Here is a 26,895-nt window from a genome sequence, read left to right as displayed (position 1 = left end):
TATCTGTGTGCAATTGAGATGAATGGCCACTGCTCGATGAAGATTAGCCTTTAATGTTTGATAAGTGTTGTAGAGGTGTCATTCGGGTTGACAGAAAATCCTTACTCGTGTCCAAATCTAAATTGCATTCAAAACAAACAACCGCACCAGACGAGCCATGTCAGAAGAGGTCCCTGTAACTCAATGTACCACCCTGCAGCAACAGTGTCTCACCTCAATGCCCAAGCCACATAGTCATTTTGAATAGTACATCTCAGGGAAAGGACTTTTACAAGCTTGCCTATGACATTCTTTATATGTATCAGAATGTTAATGTGTATATCACACAAGTTACAATTTACTGCAAGTGACAAATACACTGTGATGTCTTTATATGGATTGTCTGAGATGCAGCCACGAATAGTACATGTTGAATGTCTATGATGTTGATACAAAGTTTCTAAAACACACATTCACTTTTACATAAACCCTTTTGTGTTGTGTGAGATTTCTGAGTTCACAGAAATATTTCAGGCAAAGTGTTTTGGGGAATAAATATCTAGTGTTTATTTACACCTCAGTTTATATAAGAACAGGCAGATAAAATAGTAATTTGCCACTCAAACCACACTAAAAGACAATCCTACGCAATAAGACTACATTTTAAAATAGCTTACTTTACAGTCAGGCAGCAAATAACACATAATTGGGTTGGTTTTGGAAATGCTACCTTCAGGTGCAATGAGGTGCTACATTAAAAAACGTAAATGCTACTCCAACCCAAATGTCAATCCAATAGCCACGATAAGACTGTAGATCCATTGACTGTGTGCAGTATAGCATGTGATCCTTCAAGCTGGCTGGGATTGGAGCCTGGCAACAGCATTTTGCTTGTAGCTCTTAAACGAAGTGGTCGGTAACTACAGCAGCAAACACGGCTGGGCTCAAGGCTGACCTTTTTGTTGATGTAATGGAAGCATCCCAATCTTAATCCTGGAAGGATAGTTTAGATAGCTAAACGAGAGGCTGGGGGAGTGGAGGTCAACCGGGATCAGCAAGTTATATGCAGCAGGTCAGAGAAATGCCCAGGCTCGCTCCCCCAACAGCAAGACAAAACAAATGAGGGAGAAATACAATGCTAGTTAAGAACAAACAGCCCCTGGCTTTGTTAGTTGTTCTCACTCGGGACCTGAAACATGACCTCTTCCCGTCTCTGGACTTCTCTGGTAGAGAGTGTGAAGAATCTGACGTCAGAGCTCCGCTACACGTTAATCTATTTCCTCTAACCCGGCCTCCCAACAGTCCAAGTCTATTTCAATTCAATGTGTTTAGCCCCACTGAGCCTTTCACTCACTTGTAAGTTGCTTTAAGGAGTTTACAAGGATAACATGTCCCAATTTATGCAAATAGAGTTACTAGGTAGAACTCTACATAAGCACCCTTAGAATCAGGACTACAGTCATTTAATTAATAGCCTAATCATTTTAGCATAATCACAGTTGCAGAGTCTTTTGCATCGTCTTGTTATATACAGAAAGTTCAAATACAGCAATCTAAGCTTTTTCTCTTCCTTTTCTCATGCATGTTGAGGGTCACTCCAAAATCTTATCCTACTCATGAGCAACAACAATGGAAGTACATTAGTTCCCTTATGGAGACCAAAAGTGGGTCTCCAGATGAAATGCACACGGATCAAGACCAGGAATTTTCCCTCCTTCTGTGGCCAGTCTCAATTAGATTTGAGATAATTAAACAGGGCGGTGAGTCCTCCTTCCAGCACTTCTTTGAGTTTTGCATGATGTGGAGCCCCTTATCCAAGGGGTGGCAGGCCAGCTTCTCCAGCCTGCTGAGCTGGTGCATCTCCTGGGGCACGTTCTAGATGTCGTTGAAGTCCACGTTGAGAAGCTCCAGGCGCGTCAGGCAGCAGATCATCTTGGGGAGCGAGTGGATCTCCACGATGAGGATCTTGAGCTCCACCAGCGCCGCGATGCTCTCGGCGATGCTCTCCAGCCTGTTGCAGGCCAAGTGGAGGAACACCAGACTCCTCATGGTGTAGATGCAGCCGGTGATGTGAACAATTTTGTTGTGGCTGAGGTTGAGCTTGCGCAAGCAGGTCAGGCTGGCGAAGGAAGCGGGGAGGCCAGATATCTGGTTGTTGGTCAGGCTGAGGACCTCCAGCCTGGTGCAGTTTCCCAGCTCCTCTGGGACCTCGGTCAGCTGGTTGCGGTAGCAGAACAGGACACGGAGGTGCCTGAGTTGGCCGATCTCCGGGGGCAGGCTGGTCAGCTGGTTCCCCCACAGGTTGAGGTCCACCGGGTTGCTGAGGATGCTAAGGGCGGGGGGCAGAGCCCGTAGGCAGTTCAATGACAGATTGAGCTTCTCAAGCTCCATCACATCCCACAGTTCCTCTGGGGGTTCCTTGAGGCCGCGGCGGGCCAGGCTCAGCATGCTGTAGCCCCACTGTTTGTATGTGTGGTTGCGGATCCGCTCCGCTGATGTCAAGCTCTCCTCACGTCCGGCACTCTTCCTCACCTGCCTCTTCATCTCCTCCTTGGACTGCTTGGCTCCCATTGATGCTTCCTCAGCAGGACTCCCAATGTCTAGACAACAAGATATCCAAGAGCATTCATTACCCGGAAGCCTTAGCTACAGAACCACCTAGACCAGTAGGTTTGGCAGCTAAGTAGCTTTGGGCAGAGCTGGGACAGTCAGCAGAGACTGTGGACATTCTCACTTTTGGATAATAAATGTCGCTGGATATCCTCTTTGTAAGTGCTGGCCAAGTGTAGTGGAGTGTAGCAGAGCAGTAATAATGTGTGTATTTGTCCAGGGGACAGCTCTGAGGATCTGAGGAGGAGTGTGCTGACAAGAGGAGAAGGAGCAGGTGGCTGAAACCAACCGCTAGCCCACACTGACTGGGCAGCACCACCACCACAGCCACACTTACGAAGTTTCACCCCTAGCCTCCCACCCCGCGCCCCCATATCATCCACCCCCTTTAGCTGCCTCTGTCATTTCAGCACTCCGGCCCGGGCGATAACTAACCTTAATTGCGCAGAGGGTGTGAGGATGCCATTTTCGCCCAAAGTCATTTGATTTACACAGCTAACCATCCCTGTAACTGTCGCTTCTGCAGCGAGATCTTTTTCTCAACTAAAACTAAAAAAGAAGTACCTAAGAAGCATTAGGCTCTCAGTCTGATGTGTACTTTTGAACACCTGAGTAAGGTCCACCCATTGCACTGGCGCCGTCGTAGCCTTGACCACAGCATTTGTTCACCGATATGCCCTTAATTTCAATCAGTTCAATTAGCCTATTTTTTTCCAAGGCCCAAGGCACTTTGATCAGTCACATTTTTGAATCCCAAGAAACAAATACTTAGCTTCCTAGTATATGGAAATTAAAAAGGTTTATAAATGACTTTTTGGAGAGTGACTGTCAAAATTCTTTATAAAATAAAAAATGTATAGAGATCGATGTCACGAGAGCTCGTGCGCCCCCCGACTTGCAGGGACTGCGGGGGTGTCCGGTACCCCAATAGGGTTGGAGACGGTAGGGGACTTTCTTTGTAGACATTCATTTTCTTTTAAAGATTTTGGGAATGTATCAATAGTGGACTAATAAAATAAAATACCAATACCAATTTCCTTTGGCTCCCGAGTGGCACAGCGGTCAAAGGCACAGAGGCGTCACTACAGTCCCTGCTTCAAATCCAGGCTGTATCACATCCGGCCGTGATTGGGAGTCCCATAGGGCAGCGCACAATTGGCCCAGCATTGTCCGGGTTTGGCCCGGGGTTGGCCGTCATTGTAAATAAGAATTTGTTAGTTGGGATAGTTGGGGTTAGTTTGTCCTTCAACCCTAAGCACACATAGAACTAGGAGTAGGTCATTATCAAAGTAAAAAGTCACCCTCTTTGCAGGAGGTATGGAGAGACATGCACTGAGTTACAAACTGGGCTCTGGTATTTGGCTCAGAACCAAGAGCATTAGTCTAAATCTCAGACTGTGTCCTGCTGTCATTGAAGTTATCTCAAATGCCATTGGAGACCTGTAAGACACTTGAAACCGCTTTACTGTACTATTCAGCGTTCTATTGGCCTACACAATGCATGTTTAAATTAAACTTTGGTTTTGGTTATTTTCATTCACTAACTGTGTGTGTCAAAGCTCAAAGGACCCCGGGTACCGGCATTAGTGGAATTCCTCGGGAAATGCAACTCACTTGACAATTTGACCCACAAACTGAGTGCCTCATTCAGCCTTAATATACCCCTTAGCCCCCCACTCCCACCTCCTCCCCCTCAAACCAAAACAGAGAAGTAAAAATAAACATATTTTACTTGAAGAGGTTTTAACGCTGCAGTTGAACAAGGCAGTTCACTGTCTGAATATGCCATCTGAACCAATAAAGCAGGGTGTCAAGGCTAAGGTGACTACAATTGAAGTCGGAAGTTTACATACACTTAGGATGGTGTCATTAAAACTCGTTTTTCAACCACTCCACAAATTTCTTGTTAACAAACTATAGTTTTGGCAAGTTGGTTAGGACATCTACTGTGTGCTTGACACAAGTCATTTTTCCAACAATTGTTTACAGACAGATTATTTCACTTATAATTCACTGTATCACAATTCCAGTGGGTCAGAAGTTTACATACACTAAGTTGACTGTGCCTTTAAACAGCTTGGAAAATTCCAGAAAATTATGTCATGGCTTTAGAAGCTTCTGATAGGCTAATTGAAGTCATTTGAGTCAATTGGAGGTGTCCCTGTGGATGTATTTCAAGGCCTACCTTCAAACTCAGTGCCTCTTTGCTTGACATCATGGGAAAATCAAAAGAAATCAGCAAAGACCTCAGAAAATAAATTGTAGACCTCTACAAGTCTGGTTCATCTTTGAGAGCAATTTCCAAATGCCTGAAGGTACCACGTTCATCTGTACAAACAATAGTACGCAAGTATAAACACCATGGGACCACGCAGCCATCATACCACTCAGGAAGGAGACGCGTTCTGTCTCCTAGAGATGAACGTGCTTTGGTGCGAAAAGTGCAAATCAATCCCAGAACAACAGCAAAGGACCTTGTGAAGATGCTGGAGGAAACGGGTACAAAAGTATCAATATCCACAGTAAAACGAGTCCTATATCAACATAACCTGAAAGGCCGCTCAGCAAGGAAGAAGCCTCTGCTCCAAAACCACCATAAAAAAGCCAGACTACGGTTTGCAACTGCACATGGGGACAAAGATTGTACTTTTTGGAGAAATGTCTTCTGGTCTGATGAAACAAAAATGGAACTGTTTGGCCATAATGACCCCATCGTTATGTTTGGAGGAAAAAGGGGGACGCTTGCAAGCCGAAGAACACCATCCCAACCGTGAAGCACCTGGGTGCCAGCATACTTACAAAGTTGTGGCAAAATGGCTTAAGGGCAACAATGTCAAGGTATTGGAGTGGCCATCACAAATCCCTGACCTCAATCCTATAGAAACTGTGTGGGCAGAACTGAAAAAGCGTGTGTGAGCAAGGAGGCCTACATACCTGATTCAGTTACATCAGCTTTGTCCTGAGGAATGGGCCAAAATTCACGTGTATGGCTAAGGTGTATGTAAACTTCCGACTTCAACTGTATATATGGACTACAAACATTAATATATAGGTCATGTTCATGAATTAATATCTAATCCAGTGAGCACAGTTTTGAGAAACAGAAAATTAATTGCATCTCTACTGTTGTTATTCCTGGATGAGAAGACAGTGGATACCTGTTCCAGATTTAATTTCCCCATCCTCACTTTTTCAATCATTTATCAGTCATGAGATCAACATAAAAAGAATTCACTGCGCTGTAAAAACAACATTACTGGTGCACATTGTATATCCAAAGATCTGTCTTTCTGGTTTATGCCATATACTGGAAGCACTAGCAGTCTGCAGGTAGTGTGCTGGTATTGATGCAGAATGACAGTGAGAGACAGGAACATTATCACACAGGCCTTTCGGCTATCATTGAGCATGGTGCCACTGATAAGCCCAGGATGCCCCCTCTCCGACGGAAAAAAAAGCAGGAAGGATTATTCCTGGCCCTGGGGAATCCCGGAATCCCATAATCAGAGCCAGATCATTGTTTTCCCTAGGGGAAGATTTTGGAAGAAGCAGCACCCAATTCCCTGGCTACTGTCTCTGATTGGATGGACTGAAATAAACTTACTGTCTCTGATTGGATGGACTGAAATAAACTAAGAGTCAGCAGACGAGAGATGGGCCTCTTTGAAAGTATTGTTCATGCATGGTTTGTGTTGGTGTCGTACCTGCCGGGTTCAGATTAGCTATCACCACCGGCGGCTGATCACAAACCGCCTCGTTCCGCCGTGTTTATCCCGGGAAATAGATTCAAGACAAGGAAGAGTGTCTGGTAGCGGATTATGTGCTACCAGCTAGTTATTCTGGTGTTGTCGGAAATTATGAATGCCAATTATCCACGTGCAGTGTCTTGACTGAGGACCTCATTTGCATAGCTTTCCTTGCCAAGTTTTGGGGAAAGTTTGATGGGGGTTTGTGTTTGTGTTTGTGTTTGTGTTTGTTGGGATTTGGAGATTGGTCACGCATTCACAAGCAGTCAGAGTTGGCTACTGATAAGCTCTATGTTTGTACCCTATGGCTTGCCTTCTGGTGAAACAAAGACCTGATGAGGAACACAAATGAGTCCGAAGAAGACATCAGGAGGAGAGTGGGTGTGTCCCTCTGTCCAAGCGTTGCTGATTTTACGTATCAGCTAACCACATCACACTCTGTACAATCAATGCTGACGCTGCTGGACACCAGCACAACAGGTTAAATCATCCTGTGAGTTTCATTAGCACATAGTTATTCAATCAATGTATTAAGTTTTAATCAATATTCTTATTTCTGGCCAACGAAGGCGCGCCATGAGAAAAGGGGAACAGGTACCAGTGGCTACGGGCAACCTTGCCATAAACATACTCACAATCCATTGTCATCACTTTGCTGTAGTGATGTTACGTTTGATACCGGAGCTCTGAGGCATGTGTCGAAATTTGGCTGAACACTTTACTTCAAAGCAGTGTGCCAATGCCTGTATCACCTTATCAGAAGCACGTGATCAATGACGTCCAAAGTGTCGCTTCATCAAACAACCACTTTGAGGTTGAAGAGGCGCTGTTGCGCACCTTCTTCACCACACTGTCTGTGTGGCTGGACCATTTCAGGTTGTCAGTGATGTGCACGCAGAGGAAGCTTTTCACCCTCTCCACTGCAGCCCCGTTGATGAGGATGGGGGTGTGCTCTCTTTGATGTCTCCTGAAGTCCACGAACAGTTCCTTCGTTTTCTTGACGTTGAGGTTATTTTCCAGGCACCATGCCGCCAGGGCTCTCACCTCCTCCCTGTAGGCTGTCTCGTCTTTGTTGGTAATCAGGCCTACCACTCTTGTGTCGTCTGCAAACTTGATGATGGTGTTGGAGTCAGGCTTGGCCATGCAGTCATGGGTTGACAGGGAGTACAGGAGAGGGATAACAACACACCTTGGTGGGGCCCCCGTTTTCAGGATCAGCATGGCGGAGATGTTGTTGCCCGACCTGGCTGTCAGGAAGTCCAGGACCCAGTTCCACAGGGCGGGGTTCAGACCCAGGGCCCCGAGCTTAGTGATGAGCTTGAATGTCAGTATGATATTGAAGGCTGAGCTGTGGTTGATGAACAGCATTCTTACATAGGTATTCCTCTTGTCCAGATGGGATAGGGTAGTGTGAAGTGCGATGGCGATTGCGTCATCCGTGGATCTGTTGGGGCGGTATGCAAATTGTAGTGGGTAAGGTGGAGGTGATATGATCCTTAACTAGCCTCTCAAAGCACTTCATGATGACAGAAGTGAGTGCTACAGGGCGATAGTTCAATTACTTCGCTTTCTTGGATACAGGAAGAATGGTGGACATCTTGAAGCAAGGGGGGACAACAGACTGGTATAGGGAGAGAGTGAATATGTCCGTAAACACTCTAGTCAGCTGGTCTGCACATGCTCTGAGGACCATCAAAAGCTGGGACCGAGAGACTGAAAAACAGGAACAGAATCTCCAGGCCATCAGACTGTTAAATAGTCACCACTAACCGGCCTCCGCCCACTACCCTACCCTGAACTTACTAGCTGGTACTCCACCCTGCACCTTAGAGACTGCTGCCCTATTTACAAAGTCATTGAACATTTTAATAATGTTTAAATACTGTTTTACCCACTTCATATGTGTATATACTGTATTCCAGTCATGGCTCATCCTATATAACTACTGCTCTACACACCTTTCCTAGTCATATACTGTCCATACTGTCTATACACACCATTTTACACAAACATATATATATATATATATATATATATATATATATATTTCCAGACTCTGACATTGCTCATTCTGATATTTCTTCATTTGTGTGTATTGTTTTGTATTGTTAGGTATACTGCTCTGTTGGAGCTAGAAACATAAGCATGACATTGGCAAAATATGTGTACGTGACCAAGAAGGCTACACTGCACACGTACTAGGGCGTGTGGGACCTGATCTAGAATAATTTGGCTGCTCTAAATTATTTTGAAGATCAGGTTGATCATAGCCTAGAGTAATTAACCTATTTTCGACACAATTGGCTGGAAATGCTTTGGGAAGCTTCGTTTCCCCATCCCTACTTTGGTTTAGGCCACGGTCCCCACACCCATTCTCCCAAGGCACGCCAGCCTGCACAGTAAGGGGATCCCCTGAATGGATGAAACAGACAAGCATCTATACCTTAGGCCACAGTTGTGCCAATTTCTCTTAGTTCCTGTAATGGTTCAGAGTCTCCCGGTGCACTGATTCTATTAGCTATGAAATATTTTCAATTTCCCACATTCTCCCACGACTTAAACCATATTTTCCATTTTTATTCATTCCTATATTCAACAGGGGACTATTTCATATCTGAAATGTAATTTCTTAATCTAGCTCTGCAGCCATAACAAGAGGCAAATAGAATAAAAAGAATGTGCAGATAGAGTGGTATGATGAATAGAAAGGAGGATATCAGCCCCACAGGCTATTACACAACATAAAGATGCCATTTGTAATGCTCCCTGAGAGGTGGTGGGGGAAAGTGACGTATGACCACAGTATACGGCTAATGCAGTTACAAAGTACCCAAATCGGGTTTGGCCTGTTGAAACAGCATCTGAGGATAAAAACCAATTGTTCTTCTGACAGGTGCTCGCCATGATGATGAAGTACTGCTGTGTAGCCTAACTAGGCCCTACCTGGGGAGACACACACATTACAAACACAGTCGAGCATGGAGCCTCACCGGAGAGGGAAGGTAGATAGATATGCTGTGTTTTACCTCTGTTCATTATATTAATCTGTCACTCTGTCTGTCTGCCGGACTTCACATGACTTCAACCATCTTAATGGCATCACCTGACAGACACTAGTATTCTCAGATGAGTCAATGAGCCAGCTCCCGGAGTTCCACTTCAGCGTCTGATTGATGTGATTGAGGTACCTGGGCTCTTTCTGCATACACACATGTCCTGCCCTGGTGCCATTAGTAGTGGAGGACCAGCTGGAAAAAGCGGCCACTACCCATGGGCACCCAAATTGGTAGAGCTGCCGGTCGGTGCCAGTGCCAGGCAGGACTTGCAGAGCGGGATAATGGTGCCAACGGTGAGGATCTGCAAATGGGCTTCAGCTGCTGCTTCCATGGCTAATGAAGAGCAGCCTCCAAGCCTCAGCCTGACTCATTATGAATCTCTGATTCCCCCTAGACAGAGAAAGACGTAGAGTAGGGACAGATGTGATTACACTTCATTGAAAAAGACAAGAGAGAGAGAGAGAGAGAGAGAGAGAGAGAGAGAAATGGAGATGGAGAAAAAGGAGGAAAGAGTTAGAGACAGCACTTGACACAGGTCAAGTTTGAGTATTTTTACAGTCTAGGAATGAAATCATGTTAGATGACTCTGAAGTACTACTGATGATGACAGTGAATGTATACGACTAATCCCAAATCACCACAAGATGGCGCAGCAGATCAGAGTGCAGATTGCTCTTGTCCAGTATGGTGGACTGCTCCAACTTTTCCCTCAAACCAAGACATTTATCCTCTAACCTAGAAAGGAGGTGTCACCATGCCCTAGCCCTGTCCAACACAGTCCTAATCTGCAAAGGAAGGCATAGTGACACCTCAGCGGTTGTGACCACTGTGTGGCTCCTTGAGAGTATCATGGCACAAGGCGAGACCCAGATGCAGACACAGGAGGCAGATGGTTGGAGTCTTACAATGTTTAATAATCCAAAGGGGTAGGCAAGAGAATGGTCGTGGACAGGCAAAAGGTCAAAACCAGATCAGAGTCCAGGAGGTACAGAATGGTCAGGGCAGGCAGAATGGTCAGGCAGGCAGGTACAGAGTCCAGAAACAGGCAAGGGTCAAAACTGGGAGGACTAGAAAAAGGAGAATAGCAAAAGGAGACTGGGAAAAACATGCTGGTTGACTTGACTAAACATACAAGACGAACTGGCACAGAGAGACAGGAAACACAGGGATAAATACACTGGGGAAAATAAGCAACACCTGGAGGGGGTGGAGACAATCACAGGAACAGGTGAAACAGATCAGGGCGTGACAGAAAGGGCTAGCGTCACCTAAGCAGTAACAGGAGATGGGAGAGGCAGGACTTGCAGCGCGATCTGCGTCAGAACTAGAACTGACTTCTATTTTAGCCCTTGGCAACGCAGACGCTCGTTGGCGCGCACGAGCTGTGTGGGTGTAATAATTGAATAATATAGATTTCTAAATGTATTTTGCAACGCTCGCGTCGGTGTAGTCAGCCTGTAATGGTCTCTCCTTCTCAGTTACTTATTTCTGAAGAGCTGACTCTGGTCATTCCTGAAACAGTAGATGAGTCCAGGGAACATGGCCAGGAGGTGGACAAGGCCACATATAAAGTACACCAACAAGTTGCTCTGGAAACTGTGTAATAATAGTAAGGTGTGCCAGTTCTGGACCACACTGTTGAGTATTGTATGTCTCAGTCATATTTTGAGTTGTTATGTATTACAAAATGTTCCATATTCGATAAGAGTTCATTGTAGTTTCATTAGGCTTGTCTATTGGGTTTGAAATGATTTTTTTGTATTTTAGGCCTGCCCCACACCCTCTTCAGAAGACAACTTTATTACTATTATTTATCTAGTTTAAATAACATTTTAAATGTTTGGAATTATTATATTTATAACTGTTATAGCCTTGCTATTTCCTTTATTCCTTTAGTTCTTTTTCTTTCCCTTCATTCAGGGACTAGTTCAGAACTGGGACACCAACAGGTGAATGGACTCTAGCCATCAGGGTAAAGGAAACCAGCAGTGCTCCACACCTTAAGGCTTGACTAGGAGTACCCTTGAAGGCATGAGTTCCAATAACATGACTTTCAGTTAGTCAAACACCAGAAGAGAAAAGAAAGCGTATATTGCATTGGTCACAATAAATACATAACAATAGAATACATTGCAAGTCACAGAGGATATTATGTCGGTAACCCATTGGTTCAGAACTACACTACTACATTGCTATACTAATATCAGAATAATACCGTGTCTTTGGAACTGTGCTTTCATGCCTCTATCCATCTCCTCTGTATGACAGATAAGGCCTATCCAGACCAGACACTGACCTTCTGGGCCCTGTTTATAAACTCGCTGTCCCATTCTCTTGCAGATGACCAAGCCATGAAGTCATAACATAGAGCCCTCTTCTGAACAGAGCAATGATAGTGTACCTGCTTTAACCCCTTCTCCCCTTATCAATAGAACCATGTGTGCTCTGTCTGTCTGTCTGTCTGTCTGTCTGTCTGTCTGTCTGTCTGTCTGTCTGTCTGTCTGTCTGTCTGTCTGTCTGTCTGTCTGTCTGTCTGTCTGTCTGTCTGTCTGTCTGTCTGTCTGTCTGTCTGTCTGTCTGTCTGTCTGTCTGTCTGTCTGTCTGTCTGTATCTATGCTGGTTATGTTCAATGTCCCTCATATTTATACAAACACCCACTAGCCTCTTTCCTCAGTCTGGCATAATACGTTCCTCCCTGATAGAAGCTGCTGTAGATACAGATACAGACTAAACATCCTGGTTAAAACATGCATCACTCAGTGTCGATTTTAGCATGTACATCTCGGTGGGGCAAACTAAATTGTTAAGATGCATGCCAGCAAAGCCACAACACAACACAACACTAAACAATACATTAATTGCACTATAACGGTGACAAACGGTGCACACAAACTTTTAGGGCCTACATAAAGCTATCCCAAGAGTAGAGCTTTATTTTCAGCATCATGGAGTGAATCCTTACCTCCGCTATACCTGGCTATCAGCGGACCCTTGTCTGGCAGCAAAACAGTTCATTCAGCCTCATTTAGCTGACTTGCTTAAACAAATGTGGTTTCTACTGACAATTGAGATGTACAAACTATGGCATAAGAGAACGACGAATGGATAAGAGGCCATCCGTAATTTCGATTAAGACTTTAATGAGCGAGCTAGGACGGACGTTCAGTAGTCAATATAACTATTTGTTCAGCACTTTTGAAATGTACAGCGACAGAATTCAGAACATGAGTCGTTCTTACAGTATTCTCCCTGTACACCAAGTCAGAACCGAAGCATAAATAAAAGGGGCATATCATTTTTATTGAACTAGGCAAGTCAGTTAAGAACAAATTCTTATTTACAATGAAGTTCTACCCCAGTTCAAACCCAGACGACGCTGGGCCAATTGTGCGCTGCCCTATGTGACTCCCAATCATGGCCGGATGTGATACAGCCTGGAATTGAACCAGGGACTGTAGTGACGCCTCTTGTAAGATGCAGTGCCTTAGACCACTGCGTCACTCGGAAGCAAACAAGGAAAGCTCTTACAATATTCAATGATTACATTTCTCTAAAACAGGTTATAGGCTACATGTGCACCACCAAGTCAGAACTGTAGGCTAAGTTATGAGGGGAAAGGGACCAAATTATTAGGGTGATGCACATGGGTTACTAACAGCTTACTTAACAACACACACTTAATATTATTTTCCTAGCTATAGTATACATTTTTCCCTGGCATATTATATAATTTATGCAGCAGCATACAAGACATTTTTGGACTCACCTTCTTGTGTTGTGCTCACTTGAACAGGAAGGTGGAGCGGCAGTCCTTCTTGTGGGCAAATTTTTTCATCAAACTTTGTCATCCAGTCTGGAATTCTCTAGATTTACGGTGCTTTCAAGACAACTCTGAAAAAAACAAGGTCGAATCATGATGTCAGTGATCAGTGATCTTCAGGTCGGAGCTCTAGAAAGAGGCTGAGTTGGTGACTTGGAATTTCGAGTTGGATGACCATTTAAAATGTATTTTCCCAGTCGGAGCTCGTTTTTTTCAGAGTTTCCAGTTGTCTTGAACTCACTGAAGTCTGAGATTTCCCAGTTCTGAGATTCCAGTTGTTTTGAAAGAGGCAGAAGTCATGTTACATTGACAGCATGGACAATGTATTCAACCTTTTCTGGTCCATGGTGTTGTATGTGAATGTTTATCATTTTAAGCTTGGAAACCCAGACTTGGATCACACACCCACTCCACTGAATAACTGGCTAGTGATTGCTTTGCAACGCTTGTAGTTAGCCACTGATTCCTTCCAAACCACTCAATGTTGAATTTGCGATTTCCAACTTGTTGTGTAATGTTTATGTCCAATGGCCGATGAGCACCGATACATTTTATCTATAATTTATTTTCAAATGACAAGGATTGAAAAGGATTTGCCTGTAGATTTTCGACTTGATTCATGACGATGACTGCTTGTCTAGCTTGCTAGCTAAGATTTTGAAAGTATGATGTTGACGTGATCAGTCCAATCAAAGCTATGGTAGATATAACGTGATTTGACGTCATTTTATCTGTGGCCAATGACCTTTAGCCTTCTTGGATGGGCACTTCTAATGTAAATCTATTTCAGCATCCAAGGGGCTTGAATGTTCGAGCTCTCCCTGTAGGACAATGACCCAAAACACACCTCCACGCCGTGTAAGTTCTACTTGAACAAGAAGGAGAGAGATGGTGCTGCATCAGATGACCTGGCCTCCACAATCACCCGACCTCAACCCAATTGAGGTTGGGGATGAGATGGACCGCAAAGTTGTCACCGAATATGTCGTACTCTTCGGCGAATATGTCGTATGTGAGAGAGAAGGCCCAAGGCGCAGCGGGATTGTGGATGCTCATGTTTTAATTCAAAAAAGGAGTAAAGCATCCACTGGAAAAACAATGCACACGACAGGAACAGTCTTACAGGCATACAGAAACGCAGTGCAAGAACAATTCCCCACAAATCAAATCAAATCAAATTTATTTTTATATAGCCCTTCGTACATCAGCTGATATTCTCAAAGTGCTGTACAGAAACCCAGCCTAAAACCCCAAACAGCAAGCAAAGCATGTGAAAGAAGCACGGTGGCTAGGAAAAACTCCCTAGGAAAAACTCCCTAGAAAGGCCAAAAACCTAGGAAGAAACCTAGAGAGGAACCAGGCTATGAGGGGTGGCCAGTCCTCTTCTGGCTGTGCAGGGTGGATATTATAACAGAACATAGTCAAGATGTTAAAATGTTAAAATGTTCATAAATGACCAGCATGGTCAAATAATAATAATCATAGTAGTTGTCGAGGGTGCAACAAGCACGTCCGGTGAACAGGTCAGGGTTCCATAGCCGCAGGCAGAACAGTTGAAACTGGAGCAGCAGCACGGCCAGGTGGACTGGGGACAGCAAGGAGTCATCATACCAGGTAGTCCTGAGGCATGGTCCTAGGGCTCAGGTCCTCCGAGAGAAAGACAGAAAGAGAGAAAGAGAGAATTAGAGAGAGCATATTTAAATACACACAAGACACCGGATAAGACAAGAGAAATACTCCAGATGTAACAGACTGACCCTAGCCCCCCGACACATAAACTACCGCAGCATAAATACTGGAGGCTGAGACAGGAGGGATCAGAAGACACTGTGGCCCCATCCGATGATACCCCCGGACAGGGCCAAACAGGCAGGATATACTTTGCCAAAGCACAGCCCCCACACCACTAGAGGGATGTCTCCAACCACCAACTTACCGTCCTAAGACAAGGCCGAGTATAGCCCACAACGATCTCCGCCATGGCACAACCCAAGGGGGGGGCGCCAACCCAGACAGGAAGACCACGTCAGTGACTCAACCCACTCAAGTGACGCACCCCTCCCATGGACGGCATGGAAGAACACCAGTAGGCCAGTGACTCAGCCCCTGTAAAAGGGTTAGAGGCAGAGAATCCCAGTGGAAAGAGGGGAACCGGCAAGACAGAGACAGCAAGAGCGGTTCGTTGCTCCAGCCTTTCCGTTCACCTTCACACTCCTGGGCCAGACTATACTTAATCATAGGACCTACTGAAGAGATAAGTCTTCAGTAAAGACTTAAAGGTTGAGACTGAGTCTGCGTCTCTCACATTGGTAGGCAGACCATTTCATAAAAATGGAGCTCTATAGGAGAAAGCCCTACCTCCAGCTGTTTGCTTAGAAATTCTAGGGACAATTAGGAGGCCTGCGTCTTGTGACCGTAGCGTACGTGTAGGTATGTAGGGCAGGACCAAATCGGAAAGATAGGTAGGAGCAAGCCCATGTAATGCTTTGTAGGTTAGCAGTAAAACCTTGAAATCAGCCCTTGCCTTAACAGGAAGCCAGTGTAGGGAGGCTAGCACTGGAGTAATATGATCACATTTTTTGGTTCTAGTCAGGATTCTAGCAGCCGTATTTAGCACTAACTGAAGTTTATTTAGTGCTTTATCCGGGTAGCCGGAAAGTAGAGCATTGCAGTAGTCCAGCCTAGAAGTAACAAAAGCATGGATTAATTTTTCTGCGTCATTTTTGGACAGAAAATTTCTGATTTTTGCAATGTTACGTAGATGGAAAAAAGCTGTCCTTGAAACAGTCATGATATGTTCTTCAAAAGAGAGATCAGGGTCCAGAGTAACGCCGAGGTCCTTCACAGTTTTATTTGAGACGACTGTACAACCATCCAGATTAATTGTCAGATTCAACAGAAGATCTCTTTGTTTCTTGGGACCTAGAACAAGCATCTCTGTTTTGTCCGAGTTTAAAAGTAGAAAGTTTGCAGCCATCCACTTCTTTATGTCTGAAACACAGGCTTCTAGCGAGGGCAATTTTGGGGCTTCACCATGTTTCATTGAAATGTACAGCTGTGTACACAACCCCAAAGACAAACACACACACCTATATAGGACTTCCAATCAAAGGCAACTATACACACCTGCCTTCAATTGGAAGTCCCAAGCACCAACACAACATTCAACAAACACAAACCACCTGCCACATCCTGACCAAGACTAAGCAATACGCCCTCTGCTGGTCAGGACGTGACAAAAGTGAAGGAAAAGCAGTCAACAGCCGCATACAAACAGGCTCTCTTTTTTGCTTTCTTGAGTAAGGCAGCGCCAAAATGCAGGTGTTTAAGCCTAGCTCAGTGCTTTCTGTGGTGGTGGGGCAGCCAGTGGAAAATATGGCAAAGGGTGGCTACTTTGAAGAATCTCAAATATAAAATATATTTGGATTTGTTTAACACTTTTTTGGTTGCTAAATGATTCCATATGTGTTATTTCATAGTTTTGATGTCTTCACTACTATTCTGCAATGTAGAAAATAGTAAATATAAAGAAAAACCCTTGTATGAGTAGCTGTGCCCAAACTTTTGACTGGTACTGTACGTACTGTATTTCTTTGTTTAGCTATGCCCCACCTTCCCTGAATGACGGGTCGCCACTGGCATCACTCAAACCTTCCATCTGGTTTCCCCAAGTATCTTCACACAAGAGATACCTGGTGGTTATGTTAGACAAGCTGGTGAAACTCCATTAATGTCATAACTCTATAGGGGAGTTTTAACCCACAATTTAATGTCAATTCCATTGTTGGTTCATGTCACGCCCTGACCATAGAGATCCCTCGGGGTTCTCTATGGTGTAATAGGTCAGAGCATGACTAGGGGGGTTTTCTAGTTATTATAGTTCTATGTTGGTGTGTGAGTATGGTTCCCAATTGGAGGCAGCTGAACATCGTTGCCTCTAATTGGGGATCATACTTAGTGTGTCCCTTTTCCCCCCTGCATTGTGGGATATTGTTTGTATGAGTGCCTATGTGCGCTACGTATTGCCCATTCATTAATTCTTTGTTGTTTTGAAGTTTCATTGTAATAAATATGTGGAACTCTACTCACGCTGCGCCTTGGTCCGATTATTTATATAACGATCGTGACAGAATATCCCACCATTACAGGACCAAGCAGCGTGCCCAGGAGGTAAAGGAGAATTGGACATGGGAAGAAATACTGGGTGGATGCGAGACCCTTCCTTGGCAGGAGTCGCCGAAGAGTAAAGGGGGACAGCGACAGCGACGATGGCAGGGTCCGCGGCCACAAACAGCCCAAGGGCAACCCCAAGATGTTTTTTTTTGGGGGGGGGGGGGCACTAGGGGCGGTCGGCCGAGGAGAGAGCCAGAGACTGTCTGGGAGTGGATGGAGCAGTTGGAGGAGGGATATTGGAGAGAGATGTTGGTTAGGTGTATTCTGCAGCACAGGTGCCCTGAAGAGCGTGTCATCAGTCTGGTGAAACCTGTGCCGGCTCCACGCACCAGGCCTCCAGTGTGCCTCCCTAGTCCGGTAGTCCTGTGCCGGCTCCCCGCACTTGCCCTGAAGAGCGTGTCATCAGTCCGGTGAAACCTGTGCCGGGCTCCACGCACCAGGCCTCCAGTGTGCCTCCCTAGTCCGGTAGTCCAGTGCCGGCTCCCCGCACTTGCCCTGAAGAGTGTGTCACCAGCCCTGAGTCTCCAGCGACAGTCTACAGCCCGGAACCTCCAGTGACGGTCCACGGCCCGGAGCTTCCAGCGACGGTTCACAGTCCAGAGCCTCCAGTGATGGTCCACGGCCCGGAGCTTCCTGCGCCGGTGCCATGGCTGGAGCCTTACTCTGCACCGGTGCCCAGTCCGGGCATGGCGTTCAGCCTGGCTTCATGGCCAGATCCGTGGTCTGAGCGGCTGCTACGTCCCGCACCGGAGCCACCACCGATGCTAGTTGCCCACCCTAACCCTCCCCATCTAGATTCAGGTTTTGCGGTCGGAGTCCGCACCTTTGGGGGGGGGGGGGTACTGTCACGCTCTGACCATAGAGTCAATTTGTAAGTCGCTCTGGATAAGAGCATCTGCTAAATGACGTAAATGTAATGTAAATGTAGAGAGCCCTCGGGGTTCTCTATGGTGTAATAGGTCAGAGCATGACTAGGGGGGTTTTCTAGTTATTATAGTTCTATGTTGGTGTGTGAGTATGGTTCCCAATTGGAGGCAGCTGAATATTGTTGCCTCTAATTGTGGATCATACTTAGTGTGTCCCTTTTCCCCCCTGCGTTGTGGGATATTGTTTGTATGAGTGCCTATGTGTGCTACGTATTGCCCATTCATTAATTCTTTGTTGTTTTGAAGTTTCACTGTAATAAATATGTGGAACTCTACTCACGCTGCGCCTTGGTCCGATTAGTTATATAACGATAGTGACAGTTCAATGTAATTTAATTTAAATTATGTGGAAACAATGTTGATTCAACCAGTGTGTGCCCGGTGGGAACACCTTCCTGTACCCATATCTCTATTAGTGGTGACTGCTACTGTCCTGATCTATACACGCCTAACCCATCATGATTTCCAGGAATAGGTGTTAGCATAGGAATAGCATGCTAGCAGAAACCCATAGACATCCAGTCATTGCGCAAACGCTAGTTAGCATTGGCTCGCGAAACTACTTCTAACTTCCTTCATACTGGACACAGAGACATAAAAATGCTATTCATGAGTTCATCTGACTCTGGGGAAGTAGATACAGGGCCATTGTCAAAATCACAAAGTATCGCTTTTAGGTCATGTTTGTGCTTTACAGGCTCATTAGACAGGGATGGTGACAGCAATCATTTCTCTACTCACTGTCCATGCACAGAAGGAAAAGAGGACATTGTCACATATGTGATTATCTGTATGATTAAAAATCATGTCTGTTATGTCTCTGTCATCCGGTGTTATCATGCACAATGGCATGACATTGACATTTATCAATAAGTCACTGAAGTCATTCATTCTACAAAAAGGGTGAGGTGTGAGGACATTGTCACATAAAACATTGCAGAGATACTTTCTATAAAATCCTGCCCCCCTTTTGCCCTCAGAACAGCCTCAAGTATTGACTCCAATACTTCCCACCGTTGTGTTAAGTTGGCTGGATGTTATTTGGGTGGTGGACCCAGCAGCATTACAGTTCTTGACACACTAAAACCGGTGTGCCTGGCACCTACTACCATACCCCGTTCAAAGGCACTTACATTTTTTGTCTTCCTAATGTTATGTGCACTCAGTGTTGGTTCTTATGTCAACAACAGAATGTTTCAACTGCCCCAGATACTTTATTGTGTGAATAGATACGAAGCATAAACATAGTTGTGGAACAATTTTAGTGGTGGAGCTAAGAGATGAGTTCTGCCCCCATACAAGATGAAATTCTTCAAGTTGAAGAAAAGCCCTATAGAAACACAAATCAAAATCATAAAATCTGTAGCTCTTAGTGATACGTCATGTAGACTCTAACACTCCTGTCTTTACACTGCTGGTCTCTTCAGTTGTTGTACACTCAGTGTATTACTGCAGTAGTGTAGGCCTTCTTATCATTCCCATATATATTCATTTTGTCCACATGAGGGCAGTAATACACACACCCCTGACCCAAAAATGAGGCCCTCTAGGAATTCTATAGTAATTGGTAATGTAGCTAAATGGATCAAACTTTCATTTTGCTGTCAGTTTTTAATATCCAGAATTATAAATTGCTTAGTTTTGTTTCTCTTTGTTGATAACATTATGCAATTAATCTGGAAGACATGTTTCATACAAACATAAGCCTTTATTACACATACTTTGTACAGTTGATTGTGGTTATTGAATTCCCTAAATAATGGTGACTCACTGATGCTTTCCATTCCAGTTTCATAATCATGCTTCAATATTTACATGGGCTGTAGTTCATGGTTGGAGAATTCTACAACCTGGTACTGTATACTAAAAGCCTGCTTCTATGTAGTTGACCCAGTGTATCCTTTGGCATGTATAGAGGTTAAAAGGGCTACTCTTTTAAAGTTGTGCAATTTGGTCACACCCCTCTGCTCCTCACCAAATGGTGCGGTCCAGCCAGCGACTTTGTAGCGGGACAGAATGAAAAAGTTGAGACAAAAGTTAGCTGAATGAATGAGAGGAGAGATAAAAAGGAGGGGACACACTAAACAACTTTAGTCTATAATTTCCTGTAAACATTAGAAAATATATTCCTAACGTATTATTGGAGACATTTATTAGAACCCAACGTCCACATGTGTTAAAGATGAAGCTCTTCTTCTGTGCAATTGTGCTGCTATGGGCATCCTCCGCAGAGTGCCAGCAAAGAGGTGAGCTGGAAACAATCATTTTCCAATTGACTGCATTTTGACTGAATGTTCATTCAGCACGAGGTCTCAGTGCATCCGAGGCGAAGCATTTTGTAATTATTTATGCAATGTAATGAATATGCACTTTAATTAATGCAAAGCATAAGTGGAGGATTAGAAATAGTAACGTTATACTTAGTTTTATTGATGGCTATAATACACTTGGAATAGGCCTAATTACTATTTTACTGTTACTTACATTTACCAGAATAAATCATATTTATTGCATAAAATGAGTGAAAAGTAATAGGCCTACCCATGGGGTGTTGGTGTTGAAATTGGACACTTGTGGCATAATAATTCAGCCATTAAGTTTATAATTTACAGACAGGAGCTTTCCAAGTCATTAGAAAGTCGGCTACCCATTTTATTATACAACATGCTGCATCACCAGTAAACTAATATCACTGGTCAATCTACGTGATAGTTACTTTGTTAAACCGTTAACGTTATTAGTATTCTCACCTACTCTCCTTTCATTCCTAACGGTCTTTGCTCAAGAGGTTCACATGACAGAAAATCCAGGCCATTGTCATTGAAATGAATGACAATGGCTGACGCCTCTTTCTCCAAAGCATAGTCATGCTAACATGCTCGGGTCGCCCTCAAGCCCGAATTCAATGCCTCTAATTGCAATAACAATCATGTCATCAGTAGAAAATGTTTGAGGTGCAGTTTTGTGGGTTCAAATAGACCAGCTTTCATTGCATGCCCTCTTGGTTTGTCATTTTTTTTTGTATATATTTGTGTTACTTGAAATCAAAATCAGATTTTGATGTACTGTTAAGCTTTTCGCCATTCTATTATACACATTTAAGAAACACACTTTTAATTGATATGCTTGAATACTTGAGAACTTGAATAATTGCTTGCTTGTAGAAGACTTCTGGGCAATTCCATGGTAAAGGAATTATGCTAAGACTTTAAAATGTATAACAAACCAAAACACTTGATTTCAAAGTTTAACAAACCATATAACTCTATGCACAAACATTTTCCAAAAACATATTTACAGGAAGAACTGTGCAGATACATATTTTGGTAACAGAATAAAACTGAGGGAAGTTTTACCATTATTCTTAGTGATGGTGGAAAAATGTATACATATTGGGATATCATTTTCATGATATATCATTTCGTATCATTTTGACAGTATCATAATATAATTTTTACGCTAGTTTGCTGTACTTGCACCAAAACTGCAGTATTTTCCTTCATAGCTTGTTCTCCATCTTCTTTTTAAATAGGGACCCAATTTGTTTTCAGTACTTTTATTTCCATGACTGATAAAAACTTGTTTGCTCATGGCTCTCGCTTGTCCATCTGCAGCAGACATATGGTCAGCAATATGTTTGGAACATTGAATCGCAATAAAATCACAGTATCGAATCGCAATACATATAGAATCGTAAGAATCGTGAGAATCGCAATACATATTGTATTGGCACCTAAGTATGGTGAAAATATCGTATCGTGGGGTCCCTGGCTATTCTCAACCCTAGTTATTCTGTTACCAAACTTTGCTACTGCACAGATTTTCCAGTAAATGTTTTCTTTGTTTTATTTACTGTGTAAATTGTTCAATGTTGTAATTGAGCATAGAGTTGTATGGTTTGTTACACTTTGAAATCAGTGGTTTTTGTTTGGCCTACATTTTAAAGTGAAAAAGTTTGAGTAATTCCAGTAACTGTGGAATTTCCTTTCTCCAAAGCCATTGGAGAAGCTTGTACCTACTTGTTGGCCTTACCATGTTGGGGATCTCCAAATGCAACAAATATATCTATTACATTTATTTAACACATCAAACAGATTCAATGCAAAGGTGTCAATCCCATTTGCTCCCAGCATGAAGAGTGAAATCTCATTAGAGCTCATAACATTAGGTGGTGTTAACAAACTGGTACAATAATATGCAAGGCTTCCCAAATGAAATCCAAACCAGCATTACCATACCAATAGGATTTCTCACCTGCGATTTTATGTGACACTGTGAAAGACAGAGACCCAGTGAAGCGGTCAACAGAGCCAAGATGGGTCATATTCATTAATACACCAAATAGAAGAAAATGAACTGAAACAGGGATGGACTACCTGAACTTGTCCAATAAGAAACCATTTTTTTTTTGCTACAGTGTGATCTAATGAATGATACCTTGAGTCGAGCTGTGCTACATAACTCTGTTCCCTCTGGGAAATGATCAACCATTTTGGTAGCAGAAAACAGTGTCAGGGGGTCCATTTTGCATCATTTTTACCCTGCACCTGAGAGAAAGAATTGATTTACCCTCATAGCACCACACCACTGTGGGATTTTGACTGTAGCTAAAGCCTCATTTTAAGACAGTGACTTTTACACCTCCAAGGTGAACTCATCATTATATAGAGCCAGGTGTGTCTGGATCCAGCTATAGTATCTGTGTCTGGACCACAGTAGGGCGTGGTGGATGGGTTGGCACTATAGTAATGACAGAGCTCTCTCTTTAGGATGCCCTCTGGCTATAGGTCTACCAAGTACTTTTTTGTTTTAGGCACATTTAAGAACATGCCGACTTAAATTCTGAGACATGTTATTTGTGTGGACACATTCAGGCGTGAAGTTTGTTCATGCCCCTATATTCCCATTTTGTAACAGTACTTGGGTCATTTTTTTCATGAAATAGCATGTTGTAACAGTATTTGGGGTCATTTTTTTCCTGAAATAGCATTTTGTAACAGTACTTGGGTCATTTTTTCCTGAAATACCATTTTGTAACAGTACTTGGGTTATTCTTTTCCTGAAATACCACCGAAATGCCACTTGATTTGATATCAATTACTTGCTATCTATCTTTGTGCAAATAAGATTCAAGCTACATGTCACGTCCTGACCATAGTAAGATGTTATTTTCTATGGTAGAGTAGGTCAGGGCGTGACAGGGGGTGTTTTTCTATGTTTTGTATTTCTATGTTCATGTTCTAGTTTTGTATTTCTATGTTGGTTTTGTTTGGGATGATCTCCAATTAGATGCAGCTGGTCCTCGTTGTCTCTAATTGGAGATCATACTTAAGTAGGGGTTTGTTCCACCTGGGTTTGTGGGAGATTGTTTCTGAGTAGTGTATGTTTCACCGCTGCGTCACGGTTTGTTAGTTCAGTTTATATCGCATAGTTTCACAGAGTAAATAATATGTGGAACGACACACACACGCTGCGCTTTGGTCCGCCTCTTCCTACGACAACCGTGACACTACAACCAGCAGCTATATATCTTATATTACAAAGCAGCTCCATATCTCTACATTTATTATTACACCTCTACTCTCCAATACAGAGATTAGTCATCTGAGTCACACTGCGACTGCATGTCTTATCAGTCAACCGCATTGTTGACACACCATTGTTCTGATTGTGTCACCTTCTTTAGTTGCTATCAGTCCACCCTCCCATCTGATTACATTTAGTAGGGGCCTATTAGGATTCAAGGTGGTTTGAGGTAGCACTGCAAATAATGAGAGATGCTGAAGATAGAGAGTTTTTGTGGTTATCTTCTCACCTCTGAGTAGCTGGAATGGAGTGAGTGACTTGTTGGATCCACTCAGTTGCCTACCTCCTGGTTTAGTGTCAGACATTAGTACATACACCTTGATAATGGTTCATAAGAGGATACGCTTACATTGTGTCCTCAGCTGCGTTGACTGACTCCCTGAAGAGAGTGTGTGTGTGTGCGTGTGTGTCGTAGCCCATAAACAGGTTAGATATTAGTGCGGAAAAAGCCACGGGGGGTTGGAAATCAACATCACCAACCTCTCCTGATCTAGAAAGGAATCATGTTCATGACCTGTGGTTAATTATTAAAGGGAAAGTTTGACTTATAAACTTTCGACAAAGTCACAAGCAGATTTGGTAATGCAGACAAGCATTTTAACCCGACTGGGGTGGAAGGCAATGTAGTAAGGGGCTACTAAGGTGTTTTCAAATGGTTATTGAAGTACTTAGTATGATTGTGTGCCATCCTCCAGCCTTTTTCTCCAAACTTTCGAGGATTGATTCTAACTGAAGTGCTTTTGAAGGCTAGTTTGAGTGCATAAGCTGAATCCCATTGACTGTGAGGGGGGGAGGGGTTACTGGAAATAGTACAAACAAGAACATTCCAACCAAACTCTCTGGATATAAACAAAAAACCCTCAAATAGACACTTTTACAAATATATGTGCCACACAGAGAATGCATCGATCAGTTAAACTACTTTTACTGTTCAATCAATTCACAATCACTCTCATCCTATTTACACAACATTCTCTGCATAACCCGAGTCCGCTAAGCGCTGAGTAATGCTACCTGAACTGCTAAACGGTAGTTGGCTAATAGGTTTGGGCTGTATCCAGATTTTTATATAGTCAAACTGTCCTTCTCTCATCCCGGGATTTACGTTATTACTGGCATAACCCCTTAGGGGGTGCTAGAAACGCAAGAAAAGCTCATTTTTGCCTCTATTACTAGAATTCTAACAAAATTAGCACAAACTAATAGCAAAATCACATAGATGATGTTGGCTAAATGCTAACGAGAGAAAACGAACATAAACTAATTGTAAAGATAGGCAAATTCATCTCATTAAGTTATACAAGCCTAGCTAGTAGCTACCGAATGTCATTTTTGATGAGTGTTTTTGATGAGAAGAGAAAGTGAACGAGAGAAATTGTTCATATTATGTACAAAGTTGTGATGCATGCTTTTCTAAAGGAAGAGCAGCATGTGTACATGGAACAGAGGGGAGAAGAACGGAGTAGAAATACATTCCTGTAGGAAGGACAGGGGAAAAAAACGAATCCAGAGCTCTTTGACTTTCAAACACAGCAGAAAGCCGTTATAAAATATCTGATGGCAAACATTTAGTAATGAATTGCATACGTGTAACTTAATCACCTCATGTGAGCAATGGACTCACCAGCTCCGGCTTTCTCCCGTTGTGCTATATACAAACAAAAGCATGACTGGCTCAACTGTTCTGGGGAACTACGGTAAGCTTCATAATGTAAGGTATGGGACAAGTGAAATGAAGAACGTAATCTGCTTTGTCTGCTTTGTATTGCACAAGTTGACTGCAGGTATTAACTTAAAAAGTAGCTATAAATATTCACATTTGTTGAAAAACTTCAATGAACTCGTTTTGACGGTATTGAAAAACCATCCTGTGTCTTTTAAAAAAAAACCTGGTATACGGTATATATATTTTTTTCATGTATTATTATTATTTTTTGTACCTTTATTTAACTAGGCAAGTCAGTTAAGAACAAATTCTTATTTACAATGACTGCCTACTCTGGCCAAACCCGGGCGACGCTGGGCCAATTGTGTGCTGCCCTATCGGACTCCGAATCATGGCTGCTTGTGATACAGTCTGGAATCGAACCAGTGTCTGTCGTGACTCCTCTAGCACTGAGATGCAGTGTCTTAGACCGCTGCGCCAGTCAGGAGCCCCCAAATATACCACCCAAGCATATTGGCTAACATCTTCAGCCATGGCCAGCATTTTTACCTTATTGACCCAGATGCTATCTATCAGTGATTGAGCTGTTGAAACGTTAGTCTTTTGTGTTTAGTGACAGTGGCATTCCAAAGATACTCGCAGTTTAGCAGAATTAGTCCCCTGGTAATCCTGGGTAAAGCCATAGAGATAGATAGAGGACTCTGGTGCCAAAAAGTCAATTTTGGCATGAGCAGCGCCATTGAGGACTTTCATGTTGAAATAGTCAACTGGGTGGGACTTCCTAATTCCATCCAGGTCACCAGGAGGGATCAGCCAATGAATTATACTAGTGAGGAAACATTCCATAACTGCAGGTGGCAGTAAAATCGGCAACCTTGGTTTTATAACTGATCAAACAACACACTCTAGGTGGCTGTGTGCACCGTCATAGAAGTAGTAGAAGAAGTGAATGGACTAGGCCTCAATGGCACAGCCCATGCTCTCACTGACGCCATAATGGGACAGTTACAAAGTCTATGTGTAAGGCTGATATGATGACCTCTGACTTTTGGGGGCCTGCTCAGGTCCAGGCCAGTCAATCACAGGACTTTGTTGTCCAAACATTGGCCAGGCCTCACTGACTGACTGATGTCTTTTTCACTCTACTGAGCCGAGCCTAGCTGTATCGCACTGGCCTGGTTATGCACCCACCATAGTTGTTGGAACTGGTGCTGGAAAGGACACTGTATGATGTATATACTGTATAAATTGAATGGTTATTTGGCTGATGCTTTTATCCAAAGCAACACAGTCAGTAATGTGGGGATCAAACCCCACAGCTCTGATGTTGAGA

The 26,895-nt window shown here is 43.5% G+C and overlaps 1 protein-coding gene and 1 pseudogene across 1 annotated transcript in view; one reads left to right on the top strand and one right to left on the bottom strand.

Moving 5' to 3' along the window:
• Positions 1-1,708: 1,708 nt before the first annotated feature.
• On the bottom strand, positions 1,709-2,550 carry LOC106590323 (leucine-rich repeat-containing protein 30-like; annotated as a pseudogene).
• A 17,778-nt stretch (positions 2,551-20,328) lies between these two features.
• The window catches only part of lama1 (laminin, alpha 1), a 63,302-nt gene continuing 56,735 nt past the window's right edge, over positions 20,329-26,895 (top strand). Inside the window, exon 1 of the mRNA XM_014181268.2 lies at positions 20,329-20,556. Within this exon, the coding sequence (XP_014036743.1) occupies positions 20,493-20,556 (64 nt within the window). The 5' untranslated portion in view covers positions 20,329-20,492. The remainder of the gene's footprint in view (positions 20,557-26,895) is intronic.

The sequence above is a fragment of the Salmo salar genome, chromosome ssa29, assembly GCF_905237065.1.
Source record: "Salmo salar chromosome ssa29, Ssal_v3.1, whole genome shotgun sequence".
Classification (NCBI taxonomy): Eukaryota; Metazoa; Chordata; class Actinopteri; order Salmoniformes; family Salmonidae; genus Salmo; species Salmo salar.
Note: the sequence above shows the minus strand (reverse complement) of the source record. Positions and strands in the feature narration are given on the sequence as shown.